This window comes from Brassica napus, chromosome C7 (assembly GCF_020379485.1).
Source record: "Brassica napus cultivar Da-Ae chromosome C7, Da-Ae, whole genome shotgun sequence".
Classification (NCBI taxonomy): domain Eukaryota; kingdom Viridiplantae; phylum Streptophyta; class Magnoliopsida; order Brassicales; family Brassicaceae; genus Brassica; species Brassica napus.
Genome location: NC_063450.1, coordinates 49,122,540 through 49,139,412, shown reverse-complemented (window position 1 = coordinate 49,139,412; position 16,873 = coordinate 49,122,540). Strand labels below are relative to the sequence as shown.

Below are 16,873 nucleotides of genomic sequence, written 5' to 3'. Positions count from 1 at the left end.
TCCCGTGTCTCTTCACGACGAAGTACAGAAACTCTGTTTTAGTTCGTTAGCCCAACGAAAATTTCTCTGTTTTATCTGCTTACTCTCTTTACTGATCTAGACCCTTGTTGTATATTTAAAATTTCGTTTGTACAGTATATGTTTAAAGGGACAGTTCCATGACAACTTTATATTTATAGCAGATTTGTTATGTGGAAGAATTGGTTTCGTGGATATCAGTTCTCATGTCTAATAATCCGTTTTTGGCCATCACGTTCATCCTCGCTGTATTTGTCCTATACAAATTTTGTTCTTTAATTTGATATTTATTTGTTCTAAGCTATTCACAAATAATGTGGTTACGATAATACCAAAGAGATAACAATTGTGAAGCAGCTAAAGAGTCTTCACAAAGGCCAAGAAGACTCGACTAGTCAGTCAAAGGAATGATCAGTCATCTTGAACCTTGTGTCCCTACCTATAAATGAAACTGGTTAGAAAACAAAAAAATTCATCTCTCATTAGCTTTATGCTATACTAAAACAAGAATCACCATGAACATGCCCTTACTCTTCTTTTGGTCTGTCCTCACATGTACTGGTCTTGTCTCTGCGCTTCCTTGCATGAACACCAGCTTCTTTACACCATTTTCTACTTACGACACAAACTGTTGCCTTGTCCTCACATCCCTTGCTTCTAATGTCCCGGCTAACCGAGGCTTCTACAACGCCTCAATAGGCCAATCTCCTAACAAAGTTTATGCCACGGGGATGTGCATCCCAGGTACTGAACCAGAGGTTTGTTCAGCTTGTATCATGTCTGGATCCTATGCTTTAGTAGAGAACTGCCTGATCCAGAAAGAAGCTTCGTTCTGGCAATCAAACCGAACTCTTTGTATGATCAGATACTCCCATACTTCTTTCATTGGATCCCTCAAGTTAGAGCCGAGTATCGATGTGTCCAACCCTATGGATCTCAGAATGAATGCAACAAACTTTTCTAGAGCATGGAAGGGATTAACTCTCCGTATGGGTCAAGCAATTTCCTCAAATAAAGACACAACATGGTCTGGTGGCAGATACTAGGCGGCAGATGTAGCAGCCTTGCCTGATTCTCAGACTCTCTAAGGCCTAATGCAGTGCACGCCTGATCTGTCGAAGGCTGACTGTAATCTTTGTCTCCAGGAAAGTGTTAATTTCTACCAGCAGTTTTTTCTTGGGCAGGAAGGAGGGATTATAATGAGGCTAAGCTGTTTTCTTCGGACCGAGTTATATCCGTTTTTCGGAGCTTTTCAAGATATTGTTGCAAGATCCCCGTTGTCACAACCGGTGTCTAAACCCCCAACTCCTCCAACACCACCTCTAGCCAATAGATCCAACGTCACCAAGTCAAGTAAGTCCTTACGAAGCCATGACTATGATCATAATAAATATAGAAAGATTCAGTAACTTGTAATGTTTTGTTTTGTACTTCTTTTAGGTAGTGGAAAAATGTCAACGAGGAAGACTGTGGCGCTTTTTGTTCCAATTGTTGTTGTCATCATCATCATCATCATCATCATCTTGGGATTGATTGCTGGCAGATTTTCAGTACTTTGTTGGAGGAAAAAATCAACTCAAGAAATTGATTTTGATCAATGTGAGTGTTGTTCATATGCTTTACTTTTCCCTAATAAACGCCCCGGAACCTAAAAAGAAAGAACAAATTATTACACTAGCAGATGATGAGAAGTTGTTGATATCAGATATGCGTGTGTTTTTTATTTGATTATGCAGCTGGTATTACGAGTGTACACTCCCTGCAATTTGATTTCAAGACAATTGAAGCTGCAACAGACAAATTTGCAATGAGTAACAAGGTCGGTCAAGGTGGATTCGGCCAAGTTTACAAGGTACTTATATGTAGTTAATTTAGCTACCTGGTTCTTTACATCTCCTGAAAAATTCAGAATGGACAATTTCAAGTAAGCTGTAATCCATTTTGTAGGGTATGCTGCCTAATGGAACAGAAATTGCGGTGAAGAGACTGTCAAAAACATCATCACAAGGTGCACAAGAGTTCAAGAACGAGGTTGTTGTTGTCGCAAAACTTCAGCATAGAAATCTTGTTAGGCTTCTTGGGTATTGTCTTGAAGGGGAAGAAAAAATTCTTGTTTATGAGTTTGTGGCCAACAAAAGCCTCGACTATTTCCTCTTCGGTATGTGGAAAAAGCATATCTTTATGTATAGATTCATGGATTATATCCATCATATTTCTCTGAATATATTTTATGAGTATCTAATTACTTTTGAATGTGCAGAGAAAAGACAGTTCGAAGACTGGAAGAAACGATACAACATTATCGGGGGAATCACTGGAGGAATTATTTATCTTCATCAAGATTCACGGCTTACTATCATACATCGTGATCTCAAAGCGAGTAACATCCTTTTGGATGCTGATATGAACCCAAAGATTGCTGATTTTGGGATGGCAAGGATCTTTGGTATGGACCAAAGTGGAGCTAATACAAGCAGGATAGTTGGGACACAGTAAATACTTAATACCCTTGATGGCTTATGAAATGAAGTTTCAACAATCTTTTCTTGACCACAATATAAATTTAATCTTGCAGCGGTTACATGCCCCCGGAATATCTGATTCATGGCCAATTCTCAATGAAATCTGATGTGTATAGCTTCGGCGTCTTAGTTGAGATTATATCTGGCAGGAAGAACAGCAGCTTCCACCAGACGTCAGATGCAACAGCTGAGAATTTTGTCACCCAAGTTAGTACCTAAACTGAACAACAACAAAATTAACCTACGATGGAAATTTGACAGATAATAACATTTTGTTTCAGGCTTGGAAGCTTTGGAAAAACGGGTCACCATTAGAGCTAGTTGATCCAAACATTGTAGAGAATTATCAGATCGAGGAAGTGACAAGATGCATCCACATTGCGCTCCTATGTGTTCAGGAAGATCCAACAGATCGTCCCAACTTGTCGACAATCACGTTGATGCTCACTAGCAATACCCTCATCTTGCCTGTTCCTCAGCCACCTGGATTCTTCCTTCAAAATAGACGCAACCAGAAACAAGGTTTGGAGGAACTTGAGTCGAGCCAATCTACAATCAGGTCATATTCTCAGAGCATTAATGATATAACTATCACCGACCTCGATCCTCGTTGAAGATGTTCCCTTGGGTCATTGGAACTTCTAATGAATATAATTTAAGCTGAAACTGTAATGTAATGATTCAAAAACTTATGTTGAATAGTGAGATAATGATCAAAGGTATGGTCATACAAACTCTTTATCCCTTCGACATTGTAATATTATTTTATGAAAGGAATGGCTTCATAGTTTTATCAATATACCAAATTGTTTAATAATAACACAAAATGTTGCTATCAATCATCTTGACGCTCACTAGTACCACAGTTACTTTACCAGTTCCCCAAGAACTTTAGTTTAACTGAGGTTTGTATCCTTCCTGCCTCATAGTCCTAGAGGTGCGTTGGCACCGATCAGATTTGCTGTTTTCTCCCTAATTTCTCTGTTTTTAATCTCGTTACCGATCTTAAGCCTAGCTGAACAATAAAATCTGTTCTAACGCCTCTTGTATGATAAAAAAAAATATGAGTTTCTCGGCTCCATTACAACTGGTAAGGCCTTATAATTCATTTGCTGCAGATCTGGTTTGTATTAAGTTGGTTTTATTGAAATAAATTAAACATACTTCATCTTTGACCAGCGTGCTCCTCTCCGTATTTGTCGCATTGTAAATTTAGTTTTTGTTTGTTTTTCAAAGAAAGTGGTCAGGCAAGTAATGGAGACCTTTTTACGAAACTACTAAAGAGATAATAAATATGAAGCAAGCAGCTAATGAGCAGTTATTTCGTTGTCACATTCCAAGAAAAAAGCCAAGATGAACAATAAGCCAAATGAGTGATATGTCACATCTTCAACCTTGTATTCAACGTAAGTGAATATTCAAATGGCTCCCAGAGAAAGAAAAAAATGAAAGAGAAAGCACCACTAGCTTGTTTTTTTGAGACAAGCATCAGCATGAAGATGCCATTAGTGTTCTCCCTCGGTGCATTCTCTGTCTTTGCTCTACTCAATTTAGGAATTAGGATTTAGCATTTTGGTTGTCATGGATTCAGATTGCTGGATTCGTTTTGCTCGTTTCCATGTGTCATATGGCCTTCTCTTTTCTTAGATTTGGTCAATGCACATCTATAACGTCTTAATCTTGCTGGCTTTCATATAATTGTAACAATCTTTGTACAATTACCAACTTACATTTTTATTCAACCCTGGTATATTTAATGACCGTGTAGGCTGGTTCAAGGACCACTTTGAGGAAGTCAACATCAGAAATTTAAGTGCTGTTTAAGTTGGTAAAAAATGAGAACATGCGTAGCCTATATGTGTAAATACTAAAATACAAATACTAAGATAATATTATAGTTACAATCTCTTTAAAAAAAACAATGATCCAGATGAGTTCCTTCTCAATCCTCTGTTTTTGTCCTCATAAGTCTCATTGTATCTACAGTTACAGCACAATAATACATGACTGACATGGGGAGTTTCAGACCCAATAGTACTTAGGACAAAAAAAAACCGCCGTCTCACCTTCTCTTCTCTTCCTTCCAATGGCATGGCTTATAAATTGCACTTTCAAAAACATTACTTCATGGAGAAACAGGTCATCATTAGACCCGGTTATTAAGAAATGGGTCACCATTAGACTAGGTCTTCACTGAACCGGTTATGATAAAACCAATTACCTTTATCGAATATGGTCTACTCACGTCTCACGGTAACATCACATCCATCGATTGATTATGCAAAGTCTCCGTAGAAAAAATCGATGAAGATTGGTCAAATCCGCACTAGGATTGAATATTCAATTATGTGTGAAAATTAAATCTCTCAAAATAGGAGGTTTCAGACATCAAACAAAACACAATGGGAAAGTGGGAGATGGCCGTTAACTTGTCAGTAGTCTTCTGGTTTGTGCTCATAAGCTCTTGTGCTGTCTCTGTCTCTGCACTGCAATGCTTTAATTTCTCTGATTCTTTCACACCCAATCATGCCTACGACGTAAACCGCCGAGCCTTGCTCTCGTCTCTTTCTTCGAATGTCCCCGCTAATAACGACTTATACACCACTGATCAGATGGGACAAGACCAGAACAGGGCATATGGTCTGGGGATGTGCATCCCAGGTTCTGATCGACAAAATTGCTCCAACTGTATCTACTTTGCTTCTGTTGGGTTGATAGACAGATGCTCTAACCAGACAGAAGGTGTCGCTTGGGCAGAATTTGATACTTTTTGCATGGTACGTTACTCCAACCGTTCGTTCTTTGGATCGCTCGATGTGGTACCAGTTATTCAATCGCTAGAGGCAGAGCCAGTTATCCAAGTCACCTTGACAGACTTTGATAATGCATGGGAGGCCTTGATGCGTCGTGTGATAGCCGAAGCTACCTCGTCGTCGTCAGGGTCCAACACCATGTATTATGGGGCGGACAGACAACAGCTTGGTACTTCGCGGAGTATATACGGTTTCGTGCAATGTAGTAAAGATATTTCTCCGTCGAACTGTGAACAATGTTTAAGAAAGAACCTGGATGACTACAGATCGTGCTGCAGTGGGAGACAACGTGGCATTACTGAGAGACCGAGCTGTTTCATGCGATGGGATCTTGATCCATTCTTTGGACTTTTTGAGGATAACGCAGCGCCAGATCCAACTCCCCCTCCTGAAAAAGGTAAAAACTCTTGTTTTTGTAATTTCTTAGTTAACCATGCTTGAATTTGTTGTCACTTTCCGTGAGTTACACTCATTAATGTAGGTTGAGCAATACGTTAATAGCTTGCAACATATTTTTCGCCATAACGTCTATAATGATAGGTGATTTGGGCTTTGTTCAGGTGACAGAAAGATACCTATTGGAGTTGTGGTGGGAATCACTGGTGTTCTCACCTTCGTGATCAGTATGCTGCTTTCATTAGGGGTTGCTCTTTGTATTAGGAGAAAAACGCAAACTGAAAGTGAGTTCTTTACTATTTGGCACAAAGACACATAATTGTGGAAATGATTTCAACACTAGTATATAAAGATTTGAGCCTATGCCTATCTTAATTAGTTTTAACTTGGAAGCCATAACCTCGCTATAAAATTATGAGTTCAGGGTATGAATTGAATGTTTTCAGATTCAGTATATTTCGACATCAATGTTAATTATATATTTATATTACTTCTGTCTCTGTTTTTCTCAATTATTTCTCTCTTGAAGGGAGGTCAAGGACGACTTATGGTACTGCACCACCAGATATTGGTATGAGGCTACCGATATTTCCGCTAAAACAGTTGATCCAACCTAACACTATCTATGATTTCAGTTGCAGATGACATTACAACCTCAGGCTCATATCAATTCTATTTTAGAGAAATTGAAGCTGCAACATGTAACTTCCAAAAGAGTAACAAGCTTGGTCATGGTGGATTTGGTGAAGTTTACAAGGCATAATGTTCTTAAACCTTCAATTACTTGTTTACGTTATACACTCAGGTGCCAAAAAAGAAAATAAATTCTGATAGTGTGTTAAGGTCAAACGAATTCACAGGGAACGTTCCAGAATGGAACCGAAGTTGCTGTGAAGAGACTCTCTACAAATTCTGGTCAAGGTGAACAAGAGTTTAAGAACGAGGTGCTTCTTGTCGCAAAGCTCCAACACAGAAATCTGGTTAGGCTTCTCGGGTTTTCAGTTGAAGAAGCAGAAAGGATACTTGTCTACGAGTTTGTGCCCAATAAAAGTCTCAACTACTTCCTCTTTGGTAAGAAACAATATATTCATTTAATCTTAGTTCTTAGTCTCATAGGTATATATACTCTACTGGTTCTATAAATTGGATGTGCAGACCCTGTAAAGAGGAGTCAACTGGATTGGAGAAAACGCCACAACATTATTAGAGGAATCACTCGAGGGATGTTATATCTTCATCAAGATTCACGGCTCACAGTTGTACATCGTGACCTCAAAGCCAGCAACATTCTTTTAGATGCCGATATGAATCCAAAAATTGCTGATTTTGGATTGGCAAGGAATTTCAGAATGGACCAGACTGAAGCAAATACAGGAAGAGTAGTCGGAACAGTGTAAGTAATTGCACATACTCAGTGATAATCTGTCTGTCCTTTTGGTAACATTGATAGTGATTTTTGATATGTTTTGCAGCGGTTACATGCCTCCTGAGTATGTGGCTAATGGGCAATTTTCGATGAAATCTGATGTGTATAGCTTCGGAGTACTGATTCTGGAGATTATTGGTGGCAAGAAGAATAGTAGCTTCCATCAGATAGATGGCTCATTACGAAACTTGGTCACATATGTGAGTTCTAGTACGCCAACACGTAAACTCAAAAAAAATTGTTCTCCTTTTTCACTATGATCATGGTTGTTAATATCTTTACAAATGAATAAATAGGTTTGGAGGCTTTGGAACAATGAATCATTGTTGGAACTTTTAGATCCAGCCGTTGGAGAGAATTATGATAAGAATGAAGTCACTAGATGCATCCATATCGGGTTATTATGTGTTCAAGAAAATCCAGCTGATCGTCCAACCATGTCTACAATCTTTCAGATGCTCACTAATACTTCAATTACTCTGCATGTGCCTCAACCACCTGGATTTTTCTTCAGGGATGGAGCCAACCCATTAGCCGAGGGGTTAACAATTGGTCAGTCTAGTATCATGTCTTTTGCTTGTTCTGTCGATGATGCATCGATTACAAGTGTTAATCCTCGTTGAGATTATAGTCTTTCCATAAGCCAAGACCCAATAGTAATTTCATTGTTAATGTACACCGAAGTTCACGTTATTAAATTGACAAGAGACACAATAACTAAACACTCACACACAATAATTAATTATCACTATTCCTTGTAGATCCCATTGGTCGTCCCAAATTGTCAACAATCATGTCGATGCTCACTATCGACTCTGTCATTTTATCTGTTTCTCTATCTCTTGGATTCTTCTTTCTAACTAGTCGCAACCAAAATTCACGGCAGTCTAGGATACGGCCCAAATCCCATACTATAAATGATGTAATAATTAGAGATCTGGCTCCTCGTTGAAGTTGTTAAAATATGTTTCAGGTAATGTGTTCTTTTTCTCCAGGTAATGTGTTATTCAACATTAAAAAATAAGAATAGGCATATATACACTTGTCTATGTATACATCATAAATAAGAGTATATGAGAAGAGGGAAAGAAAGACGAGAAAGTTCAAAAGGCTATGTTTTTCTTGTCTTGTTCTTGTCTGACTTCCTCAAAACCCACTTTATACGTCCATATTTTTTTTTGCATAATAAAAGTGACATTAAGAAGAAAAAAAAGAGTTTACTTTGACTTTGATTGACTTACCGTCGTCGCTACTCCACAAATCATCCCCCGTTTCACGGCAATCTACAAAAATCACAAAGAGAGAAATAATATATTCGTTATATAAATGAGTGCTTCATGATGTAAACACAAACTGACAGAAGTCAGAACCATGTCTTATTGCACCTCTTTCATCTTCCTTGTCCTTTTCTCCTTACTCGCTAGCTTCAGAGCTTATGCTCAAAACCCTGGTTACTTATACCATTTTTGTCCAAATACAACAACTTATACAAGAAACAGCACTTACTTCACCAATCTCAAAACCCTTTTGTCTTCCATCTCTTCCCCTGACGCTTCCTACTCCACCGGATTCCAGAACTCCACCGTGGGACGCGATCCCGACAGGGTCACGGGACTTTTCCTCTGCCGAGGAGATCTTTCGCCAGAAGTTTGCCGTCGCTGCGTCGCCTTCTCCGTCAACGAAACCTTAACTCGGTGGTGTCCGAATGAGAGTGAGGTTGTGCTCTATTACGGCGAGTGCATGCTCAGATACTCTAACCGGAATATTATATCGACAGTTATATACGATGGAGGGTATATCAGGTTGAACGGCAATGTTTCATCTAATCAAGAAGACAGGTTCGAAGATTTGGTGTCGACTACGATGAACCAAGCTGCCGACAAAGCAGCTAACAGTTCTAGGAAGTTCTATACAATAAAAGCCAATTGGACCGCACTCGAGAGTCTATACGGCCTGGTTCAGTGCACTCCTGATCTGTCAAGATACGACTGTTTGCGTTGCCTGCATCAGTCCATCGATGGAATGCCTCTTAACAAAATTGGGGGTACACTTATCTGGCCTAGTTGTAATGCTAGGTACGAGCTTTACTTGTTCTTCAATGAAACCGGCACTGGTAAACCTCCGGAACAACAAGCACCGCCGCCACCGCAACGGCTGTTACCACCTCCTTCCGCCTCTACTTCTCCTGTCTCATCTCTTCCACGACCTGGTGAACTAATTCGTCTTCCTATGTTTTCTCAAAATGTTCAATACTATCCAATCTCAAGCAAGTGTCTTTTTTTTTATATGCAGGTAAACATTGGAATTTTAAAATGGTGATAGTAGCCATTGTTGTGGCTATTGTAGTGGCCGTTCTGCTTTCCGTAGCTGGTTATTGTTTCCTTGCTAAGAGGACAAAGAAGACTTCAGATAATGCACCAGCCTTTTATGGTAAAGATTTCAGTGAATAACAACCTTAACTAAGTTTAGCTTATGTCACTGATCAGTTTGTTTTGGGTCTCATCTGATTGCTACGGCTTATTGTGCAACAGGAGATGATATTACAACCATTGAGTCGCTGCAACTTGATTATAGAATAATTCAAGCTGCAACAAATAATTATTCTGAAAATAATAAAATTGGCCAAGGTGGATTTGGCGAGGTTTACAAGGTACTATTATTACTTTTAGCTCCTTAACTTTGCCTTAACTTCTGTACTTTTTATTGAAATTTTATGTCAATACATTTGGATAACAAGATGATGCTGATCAAAACATATAGGGTACATTCCCAAATGGGGTTGAAGTTGCGGTGAAGAGACTGTCAAAATTATCAAAACAAGGTGACACAGAGTTCAACAACGAGGTTGCTGTTGCTGCAAAGCTTCAGCATAGAAATTTGGTTAGGCTCCTAGGATTTTCTCTAGAACAAAAAGAAAGGATATTGGTCTATGAGTATGTGCCCAACAAAAGCCTTGATTACTTCCTCTTTGGTCAGTTGCATTTATTTCTTTATTTCAATTATTCTTTAGCCATATTCTTGAATACTCATATTAAAAATCTGTAGATCTAACTGTAATTCATGGATGCACACACAGACCCTTCAAACAAAGGTCAGCTGGACTGGACTCGACGATACACGATCATTGGAGGGATTTCTCGGGGGATTCTTTATCTCCATCAAGATTCACGGCTCACAATTATACACCGTGACCTCAAAGCAAGTAACATTCTCCTCGAGGCAGATATGAATCCGAAAGTTGCCAATTTTGGAATGGCCAGGATCTTTGGAATGGACCAAACCCATGATAACAAAAGCGAGATAGTTGGCACCTAGTAAGTCTTTCACTTAACTTTTCTTAATTGAAATTTGTTAAACATGATTTTGCCAATTTACCATAGTTTTGTTGTGGATTCCAGTGGTTACATGGCTCCTGAATATGCGATTCATGGCCAGTTCTCAATGAAATCAGATGTTTATAGCTTTGGAGTGTTAGTTCTTGAGATTATTAGCGGTATGAAGAACAACAGCTTCAACGAGATAGACGGCGCACATGACCTAGTTACATATGTAAGTTTTTTAGGCAATCGTGTTTTTTGTATTTAGCTCTCTTTCAATAATAAGCGATGTTTGCAAGAATTGAGTGATTGATTAATATTCTAGGCGTGGAGGCTTTGGAGTAACGGTAGAGCGTTACACCTCGCAGACCCTATTATTATTGATAACTGCCCGAACAGTGAAGTGGTTCGATGCATCCATATTGGTCTTTTATGTGTTCAAGAAGATCCTGTAGAGCGTCCGACCTTTTCAACCATTTTTGTAATGCTCACTAGTCAGACTGTGACTTTACCAGTGCCTCGTCAACCAGGTTTTTTCGTTCAGAGCAGACCTGGGAGAGACCCGCTTGACTCGGATCAGTCTACTACAACCAAGTCTGATCCAACATCTGTCGACGATGCGTCCATCACTGATATATATTCTCGGTGAATATGGTATTCTTACCTTAATGTTTGAACCTAATCGTACTATTGAAAACAAGTTAAATAACTTTCGTAGCTTTTCAATATTGTTTAGTTTTAATTTGGTTTTTCTGTTTATTACAGAAAATGAAATCAGATAACACCATTTGTAAGCCAGATTGGTTGTGGTGTTTGATGCAAGTTCCAAGTTTCCTTTAGTTTTCAATATGCATTACATATGGGTTTTTTTTTGCATTATGTATGGTTTGTAAAACAAAGAAAAATATAATTAATTTTTAGCACTGACTTTTGACTTTTGAGATTCATTTCCATGGCCGTATTTGGAGGTTTAAGGACAGCCAGTTTGACGAATTCAACATTAGACATTTTAGGAGAGAAACTTCGATTGCTGTTTAAACTGGTAAGAAACGGATCCAACACATCGCCCACGCTTTGCCTTGTCCGCTACTCCAACACTTCTTTTTCAGGATTAGCAGATCTAAACAAGCTCACAAACACTGGTTAAGATGACAAAGATCATGCTATTGGTCACCGTGTTAGGCTTATTAGAGGCTTAATTAGGCAAAACAAGTCAAACAAGAAAAACGTGTAAATAATATACAACTCATACATGTTTGTGGCTACAATAGCAATACAAATAGTTACAAATCAGCTTATTTTTTAACACCGGGTTGATTTAGAAATCAGGCAAGAATATAAACGTTTGTCTTCAACGAGGATATACATCTGTGATCGAGGCATCATCAACAGACCGTAGAAGAGACTTGGTCGTTGTAAATTGGTCTGAATCAAGCGGGTCTTTTCCGAGTCTACTCTGAAAGAAAAGACCTGGCTGCCTAGGGACGGGTAATGTCACAGTATTACTAGTGAGCATCAGAACAATGGTTGACAAGGGTGGACGCTCTACAGGATCTTCTTGAACACACAAAAGACCTATATGGACACATCGAACAACTTCATTCCTTTGGCAATTATCTACAATAATTGGATCCACGAGGTCTAGCGGTGTCCCATTACTCCAAAGCCTCCATGCCTAGAATATTATTTTGACCAATCAGCACCTTGCAAACATGGTCAGGTAAGTATGGAACTTGATTGGCTAAACACTTACATATGAAACCAAGTCATGTGCACCATCTGTTTGGTAGAAGCTGCTATTCTTCTTGCCGCTTATAATCTCAAGAACTAACACTCCAAAGCTATAGACATCTGATTTCATTGAGTACTGACCATGCATTGCATACTCAGGAGACATGTAACCACTGCAACCATCAACAAGACTTTAGTGTGTTGCCAAAAAAAAGTTCATTAATGGAGGGAAAGTAAATGGCAAAACTTACTAGGTCCCCACTATCCTGCTTGTATTCTCCTCTGTTTGGTTCATTCCAAAGATCCTTGCCATTCCAAAATCAGCAATTTTAGGATTCATATCCGAATCCAGAAGAACGTTACTTGCTTTAAGGTCACGGTGTATAATCGTGAGCCGTGAATCTTGATGAAGATACAGAATCCCTCGAACAATTCCACCAATTATCTTGTATCGCCGAGACCAATCCAGCTGAGTTTGCTTTGCAGGGTCTGTACACATCCATAGATTAGCATCAGCTTTAAAGATTTGCAACTTAAGTGTCAAGATTTGGCGAAAAAATCACTGAGAAATGCAACTAACCAAATATGAAGTAATCAAGGCTTTCGTTGGGCACGTACTCGTAGACTAGCACCCTCTCTTCTCCTTCTAGACAAAATCCGAGAAGCCTAACAAGATTTCTATGTTGTAGCTTTGCAACAAGAATAACCTCGTTCTTAAACTCCGCATCACCTTGTCCTGATGACTTTGACAGTCTCTTCACCGCAACTTCAGTGCCATCCGATAATGCACCCTACCGTTTTCACCACCATTATGTTGACCCAAAATGGTAATGAAAATAAATATATATCTGAAGGCAGTTAAGGAACTATAATTACCTTGTAAACCTCTCCAAATCCACCTTGGCCAATCTTATTACTTTCAGAAAAATCATTAGTAGCAGTTTGGATTGATCTGTAATCAAGCTGCAGTGATTCTGCGGTTGTTATATCATCCCCTGGTGCATAAATAAAGTCTTAGAAGCAGGAAAGAGACGCTGAGCATTAACATTAATCAAATTTCAAACCCAACTAAAGATTATTCATCATTTTAAAATGTTTTACCATCAAATGCAGATGATGTGCCATAAGTCTTCTTTGCCCTCTTTGCAAGGAAATAATAACAAGCTATGAAAAGCAGAGCAACCACTATAGTAGGTACAACAATGGCTACCACTAGTACACTTGAACTCCCACCTTTCTCTGTTATTCAAACATCATTACATTAGCTTTAATATTAGATAGTGGGAGCAGTGAAGACAGAGTTCTAACCAGGTGGCGGAGGAACTGAAACCGGCGGTTGTGGTGGCGGTGGAGGTGTAGTAATGGCAGATTCGTTGTAGAAGGCGTAAAGCTCATATCTTGAACTACAGCTAGGCACAAGAAATCTACCTCCAATATTATCGGTGGGTAACTGATTGATGCCCTGTTGAAGACAACTCAAACAGTCTTGTCTTGTCAGATCAGGAGTGCACTGAACCAATCCGTATAAACTCTGTGATGCAGTCCAGTCAGCTTTTCTCGCATCGAACTTTCTAGGACTGTCCGCAGCTTCACTGGCGGCTTGGTTCATTGTTGACAAGATCAAATCTCTGAACTGGTCATTTTGGTTAGATGTAATATTTTGGGTGTTCCTCAAGATTACACCTCCATTTCTATTCAACGTCGAGAGAATATTCCGGTTAGAGTATCTGTTTGTGAACAAAACAAGATTAAAGAAACTCAAGAGAGCAAATACCCGTTTTAGAATTGTATATTGATTATGTGAATGGATCAACCAATACCTTACTATACACTCGTCGTAATAGAGCACTACCTCTCTCTCATTAGGACACCGAGTTGAGGTGTCGTTGACGACAAAGGCGACGCATCTGCGGCAAACTTCCGGCGAGACGTCTCCTCGGCAAAGGAAAAGTCCGGTGACACTGTCGGTGCCTTGTCCGGAGGTGGCGGTTTGGAATCCGGTGGAGTAAGAGGAGTTGCTGGAAGAGAGAGAGGACAAAAGTGTTCTGAGGTTGGTGGAGTAAGTGCTGTTTCTGGTGTAAGTTGTCGTGTTTGGACAGATGTGGTATACGTAAGTGGGATCTTGAGCAGAAACTCTGAAGCTTGTGAGAAAGGAGAAAATGAAAAGGAAGATCAAAGAGGCCCAAGAAGACATAACTGTTGAAATAATTTTTTTGAATTTTGATTCTCTCTCTCTCTTTCTGTAGATTACAATGAAACAGGGGATGGTTTTGTGAAGAGTGGCAGACGAAAAGTCAAAGGTTTTTGTATTCAAAATTCTTGTCCAACTTGTGTTCATCTACTAAACTATTAAAATATGGTATAAAAAATATTAAATGCGAGAAATTTTATGCATAGCCTTTGATCGGTTCATTAGTAGAAATGCACGTCAAGATTGGTTAGCAAAGGAAGAAACTATTCGTAGTTGGCATTTTGACGAGACTATAAATTTAGTTGTTGGCATTTATTTCAAACATTATTTTCTTCGGTATAAGTAAAAAAAAAAAAAAACTCGTTTTCATCTTTGTGCCTACTACAAGAACCTTCTCTGTCTTCTCCACTTGGTCAATTGAATTGGTCTTCTCTCCTTCGGAGTTCTTTGTCGGTTACTCATTAAATTAGGTCATACAGATAACCCCTTTCTTCCTTCCTCTCACTTCCTTTTCTCTTCCACTTTTCGAATAGACTTAGATCTTACACGTCTCAAGCTTTAAATGGCACTCGCTGCTATACAGCAGCATGGCCATCACGATGGATTCTCAGGTTACAGGAGTAGAAAAGGGTGGATAGAGGTAAAATAATGTTCATCATCAATATAAGGCATGATTCACTTTTTGTAGGACTCTTTGTTCAACATCCTCTTTGGTAACTGATTCGCGGACTCTTACGGTATGAGAATTAGCCGCTGAAATATTAAATGTCAAGAATCTGACTTTGTGAAGATTTGTATGTCAATAGTTTCCAGAGTTTTTCTTTTCTTCTTCTGGTGTTTAATAAATCCAACACAATTGTCACTCAGGATTATGGTAAAGCACCTGACGATGTTACAACTTACAAGGTTTAACTCACATAGTATGTTTACATTTTATGAGTTAAATAACATTGCATCTCCTGTCACATTTTTTTGTAAAGAACAAAGTGTATATGGGGCAGCGTCGGATAGGCTCGAAAATCGTTGATTCCAAGAGGAATGGCGGTTCGACGATGACCGTTGATTTCGAAGAATAGCCGTTCAAACGAGGGTTCTTGGTAATCGGAGAATACCGAAGACAAGAAAGAAGAACTGAAAGTTCTAGGGTTTTTCTTATTCAATATATCAATAATGTTTACAAAGCTATAGATCAAACTATATATACTAGGCTAACGAGATCGTAACCGTCTCTCCACACACTAATCTACAGAAGTTATACTTATCCTCATAATTAACATAATGGCTAAATAAAATAGAAACAATATAAACACATTTATCTCGTAAGCCCATGGTCCATAGTATGCGCTGCAATGCATCAGTATAGCTTACTGTCAAACACGAAATGACTCCAAGCGAAGCTAAAAGAGATGTACTGTTAAAAATATTAGTGGTTAGATCCTCAGTCCGAGTCAAGAGACTTCTAGAGATTTTGATTGGAGCCAATATCAACTTCCTTACGAGAGATAGGATGCCGAAGTCACTCAAGTCAGTGTTATAGAGCCGAGGGAACACAAATGAGTTAATTGTCAATATCTTTTAATAATTTGATTTTGTGAAATCATACAAGTTTTAGAATATAATCTCACGTTCGAACCGCAAAAAAAAAAAAAAAACAGAGTATTTACACCAGTTTTAATCAAGTTTACACTGACAGATAACATTTCAATAAACAGTTATCATTTTGTTCCAAGGAAAAATATGAGATATCAGTCAACGTATGGCTAACGTAATTGAACACATTTTTAGAAAGAAAAAATGTCACTTGAACACATATTCCTTTGCCTTTGAAGTACTGAGAAAAATATGGTAGATCCACCTTATTTAAATCCGTCTCATTTTCCTTTGCGGGATATTATACTTTGTAAAAGTATAATAAAAATTCATCAAATGCTTTGTTAAAAATGATAAATGGTAGATCCACCTTATTTAAATCCGTCTCATATTCGACGAAAACATATACGTCTCGACCGTTTGAACCATTTACTGTTAAGTTTTCAATAATATTATATATTTAGATTCATGATATTGATCATCTATTTAGACCGGTTTGGGTTTATTTTGAGTGACCAAAATCATTTAGTTTTAAAAAATATATATTTGTATCGTATTTTTCTTAAGAAATGTTTAGTTCATTTCTAAAAATTGAAAACAATGTTTCGATTTTTTATTTTTAAAAAATAGAAAATTAAATCAATGTAATTCATGAATAAAAAACTTAATATCTACAGTTGTCAAGTTTAGTGGGTTCAAAATAATGTAAATTTAGTTAAAAACCATAAAAGAAAAGTTAGTAAAAAAAATTAATACATGTGGAAATTTACATTGTGAAAGTGAACCGGCCTCCACATAGATCAAACAAAATCAAAAAATTATTCACAATAATTTATAACCTAGATTTGAGAATATTCAATAAATTTTAA

The 16,873-nt window shown here is 38.3% G+C and overlaps 3 protein-coding genes, 1 long non-coding RNA gene and 1 pseudogene across 5 annotated transcripts; 4 read left to right on the top strand and 1 right to left on the bottom strand.

Moving 5' to 3' along the window:
* Positions 1 to 199: 199 nt before the first annotated feature.
* LOC125575508 lies at positions 200 to 3,337 on the top strand (annotated as a pseudogene).
* A 222-nt stretch (positions 3,338 to 3,559) lies between these two features.
* LOC106398237 (cysteine-rich receptor-like protein kinase 24) lies at positions 3,560 to 7,868 on the top strand. The gene is made up of 7 exons (XM_048763058.1): positions 3,560 to 5,750; positions 5,914 to 6,033; positions 6,385 to 6,506; positions 6,610 to 6,826; positions 6,902 to 7,142; positions 7,222 to 7,375; positions 7,472 to 7,868. The coding sequence occupies exons 1-7, from the start codon at positions 4,943 to 4,945 to the stop codon at positions 7,796 to 7,798; spliced, it is 1,989 nt and encodes a 662-aa protein (XP_048619015.1). The 5' UTR covers positions 3,560 to 4,942; the 3' UTR covers positions 7,799 to 7,868.
* A 639-nt stretch (positions 7,869 to 8,507) lies between these two features.
* On the top strand, positions 8,508 to 11,419 carry LOC106398250 (cysteine-rich receptor-like protein kinase 15). Of its 2 annotated transcripts, XM_048763056.1 has the most exons (8): positions 8,508 to 9,384; positions 9,468 to 9,605; positions 9,707 to 9,825; positions 9,936 to 10,146; positions 10,252 to 10,489; positions 10,574 to 10,724; positions 10,818 to 11,146; positions 11,258 to 11,419. In XM_048763056.1, exons 1-7 carry the CDS (start codon positions 8,547 to 8,549, stop codon positions 11,139 to 11,141), a joined length of 2,019 nt encoding a protein of 672 aa, XP_048619013.1. In that variant the 5' UTR covers positions 8,508 to 8,546; the 3' UTR covers positions 11,142 to 11,146; positions 11,258 to 11,419. The 2 variants fall into 2 exon arrangements, with proteins under 2 accessions (XP_048619013.1, XP_013694292.1); XM_013838838.3 differs by having other exon boundaries at positions 8,510 to 9,384; positions 10,818 to 11,419.
* Positions 11,420 to 11,705: 286 nt separating this feature from the next.
* On the bottom strand, positions 11,706 to 14,627 carry LOC106398274 (cysteine-rich receptor-like protein kinase 10). Its single transcript, XM_013838859.3, has 8 exons — positions 14,044 to 14,627; positions 13,532 to 13,950; positions 13,325 to 13,462; positions 13,100 to 13,218; positions 12,804 to 13,014; positions 12,475 to 12,712; positions 12,246 to 12,396; positions 11,706 to 12,167 (listed from the first exon to the last, which is right to left on the bottom strand). The coding sequence occupies exons 1-8, from the start codon at positions 14,559 to 14,561 to the stop codon at positions 11,844 to 11,846; spliced, it is 2,118 nt and encodes a 705-aa protein (XP_013694313.2). The 5' UTR covers positions 14,562 to 14,627; the 3' UTR covers positions 11,706 to 11,843.
* A 119-nt stretch (positions 14,628 to 14,746) lies between these two features.
* LOC125590082 lies at positions 14,747 to 15,597 on the top strand. The gene is made up of 2 exons (XR_007326291.1): positions 14,747 to 15,054; positions 15,395 to 15,597. It is a non-coding gene; the product is annotated as an uncharacterized LOC125590082 (long non-coding RNA).
* The last annotated feature ends 1,276 nt before the right edge of the window (positions 15,598 to 16,873 follow it).

Bases quoted from the DNA above. Each gene is read 5' to 3' on its own strand.
- LOC106398237 (XM_048763058.1), top strand. From the start codon at position 4,943: ATGGGAAAGTGGGAGATGGCCGTTAACTTGTCAGTAGTCTTCTGGTTT. The intron at 6,034-6,384 runs GTGAGTTCTTTA...CTATGATTTCAG, and splicing joins GAGAAAAACGCAAACTGAAA to TTGCAGATGACATTACAACC. The intron at 6,507-6,609 runs GCATAATGTTCT...ACGAATTCACAG, and splicing joins GATTTGGTGAAGTTTACAAG to GGAACGTTCCAGAATGGAAC.
- LOC106398274 (XM_013838859.3), bottom strand. From the start codon at position 14,561: ATGAACACAAGTTGGACAAGAATTTTGAATACAAAAACCTTTGACTTT. The intron at 13,015-13,099 runs GTAATTATAGTT...TGAAAACGGTAG, and splicing joins GATTTGGAGAGGTTTACAAG to GGTGCATTATCGGATGGCAC. The intron at 12,397-12,474 runs GTAAGTTTTGCC...TGATGGTTGCAG, and splicing joins AGCAGGATAGTGGGGACCTA to TGGTTACATGTCTCCTGAGT.
- LOC106398250 (XM_048763056.1), top strand. From the start codon at position 8,547: ATGTCTTATTGCACCTCTTTCATCTTCCTTGTCCTTTTCTCCTTACTC. The intron at 9,606-9,706 runs GTAAAGATTTCA...ATTGTGCAACAG, and splicing joins TAATGCACCAGCCTTTTATG to GAGATGATATTACAACCATT. The intron at 10,490-10,573 runs GTAAGTCTTTCA...TGTGGATTCCAG, and splicing joins AGCGAGATAGTTGGCACCTA to TGGTTACATGGCTCCTGAAT.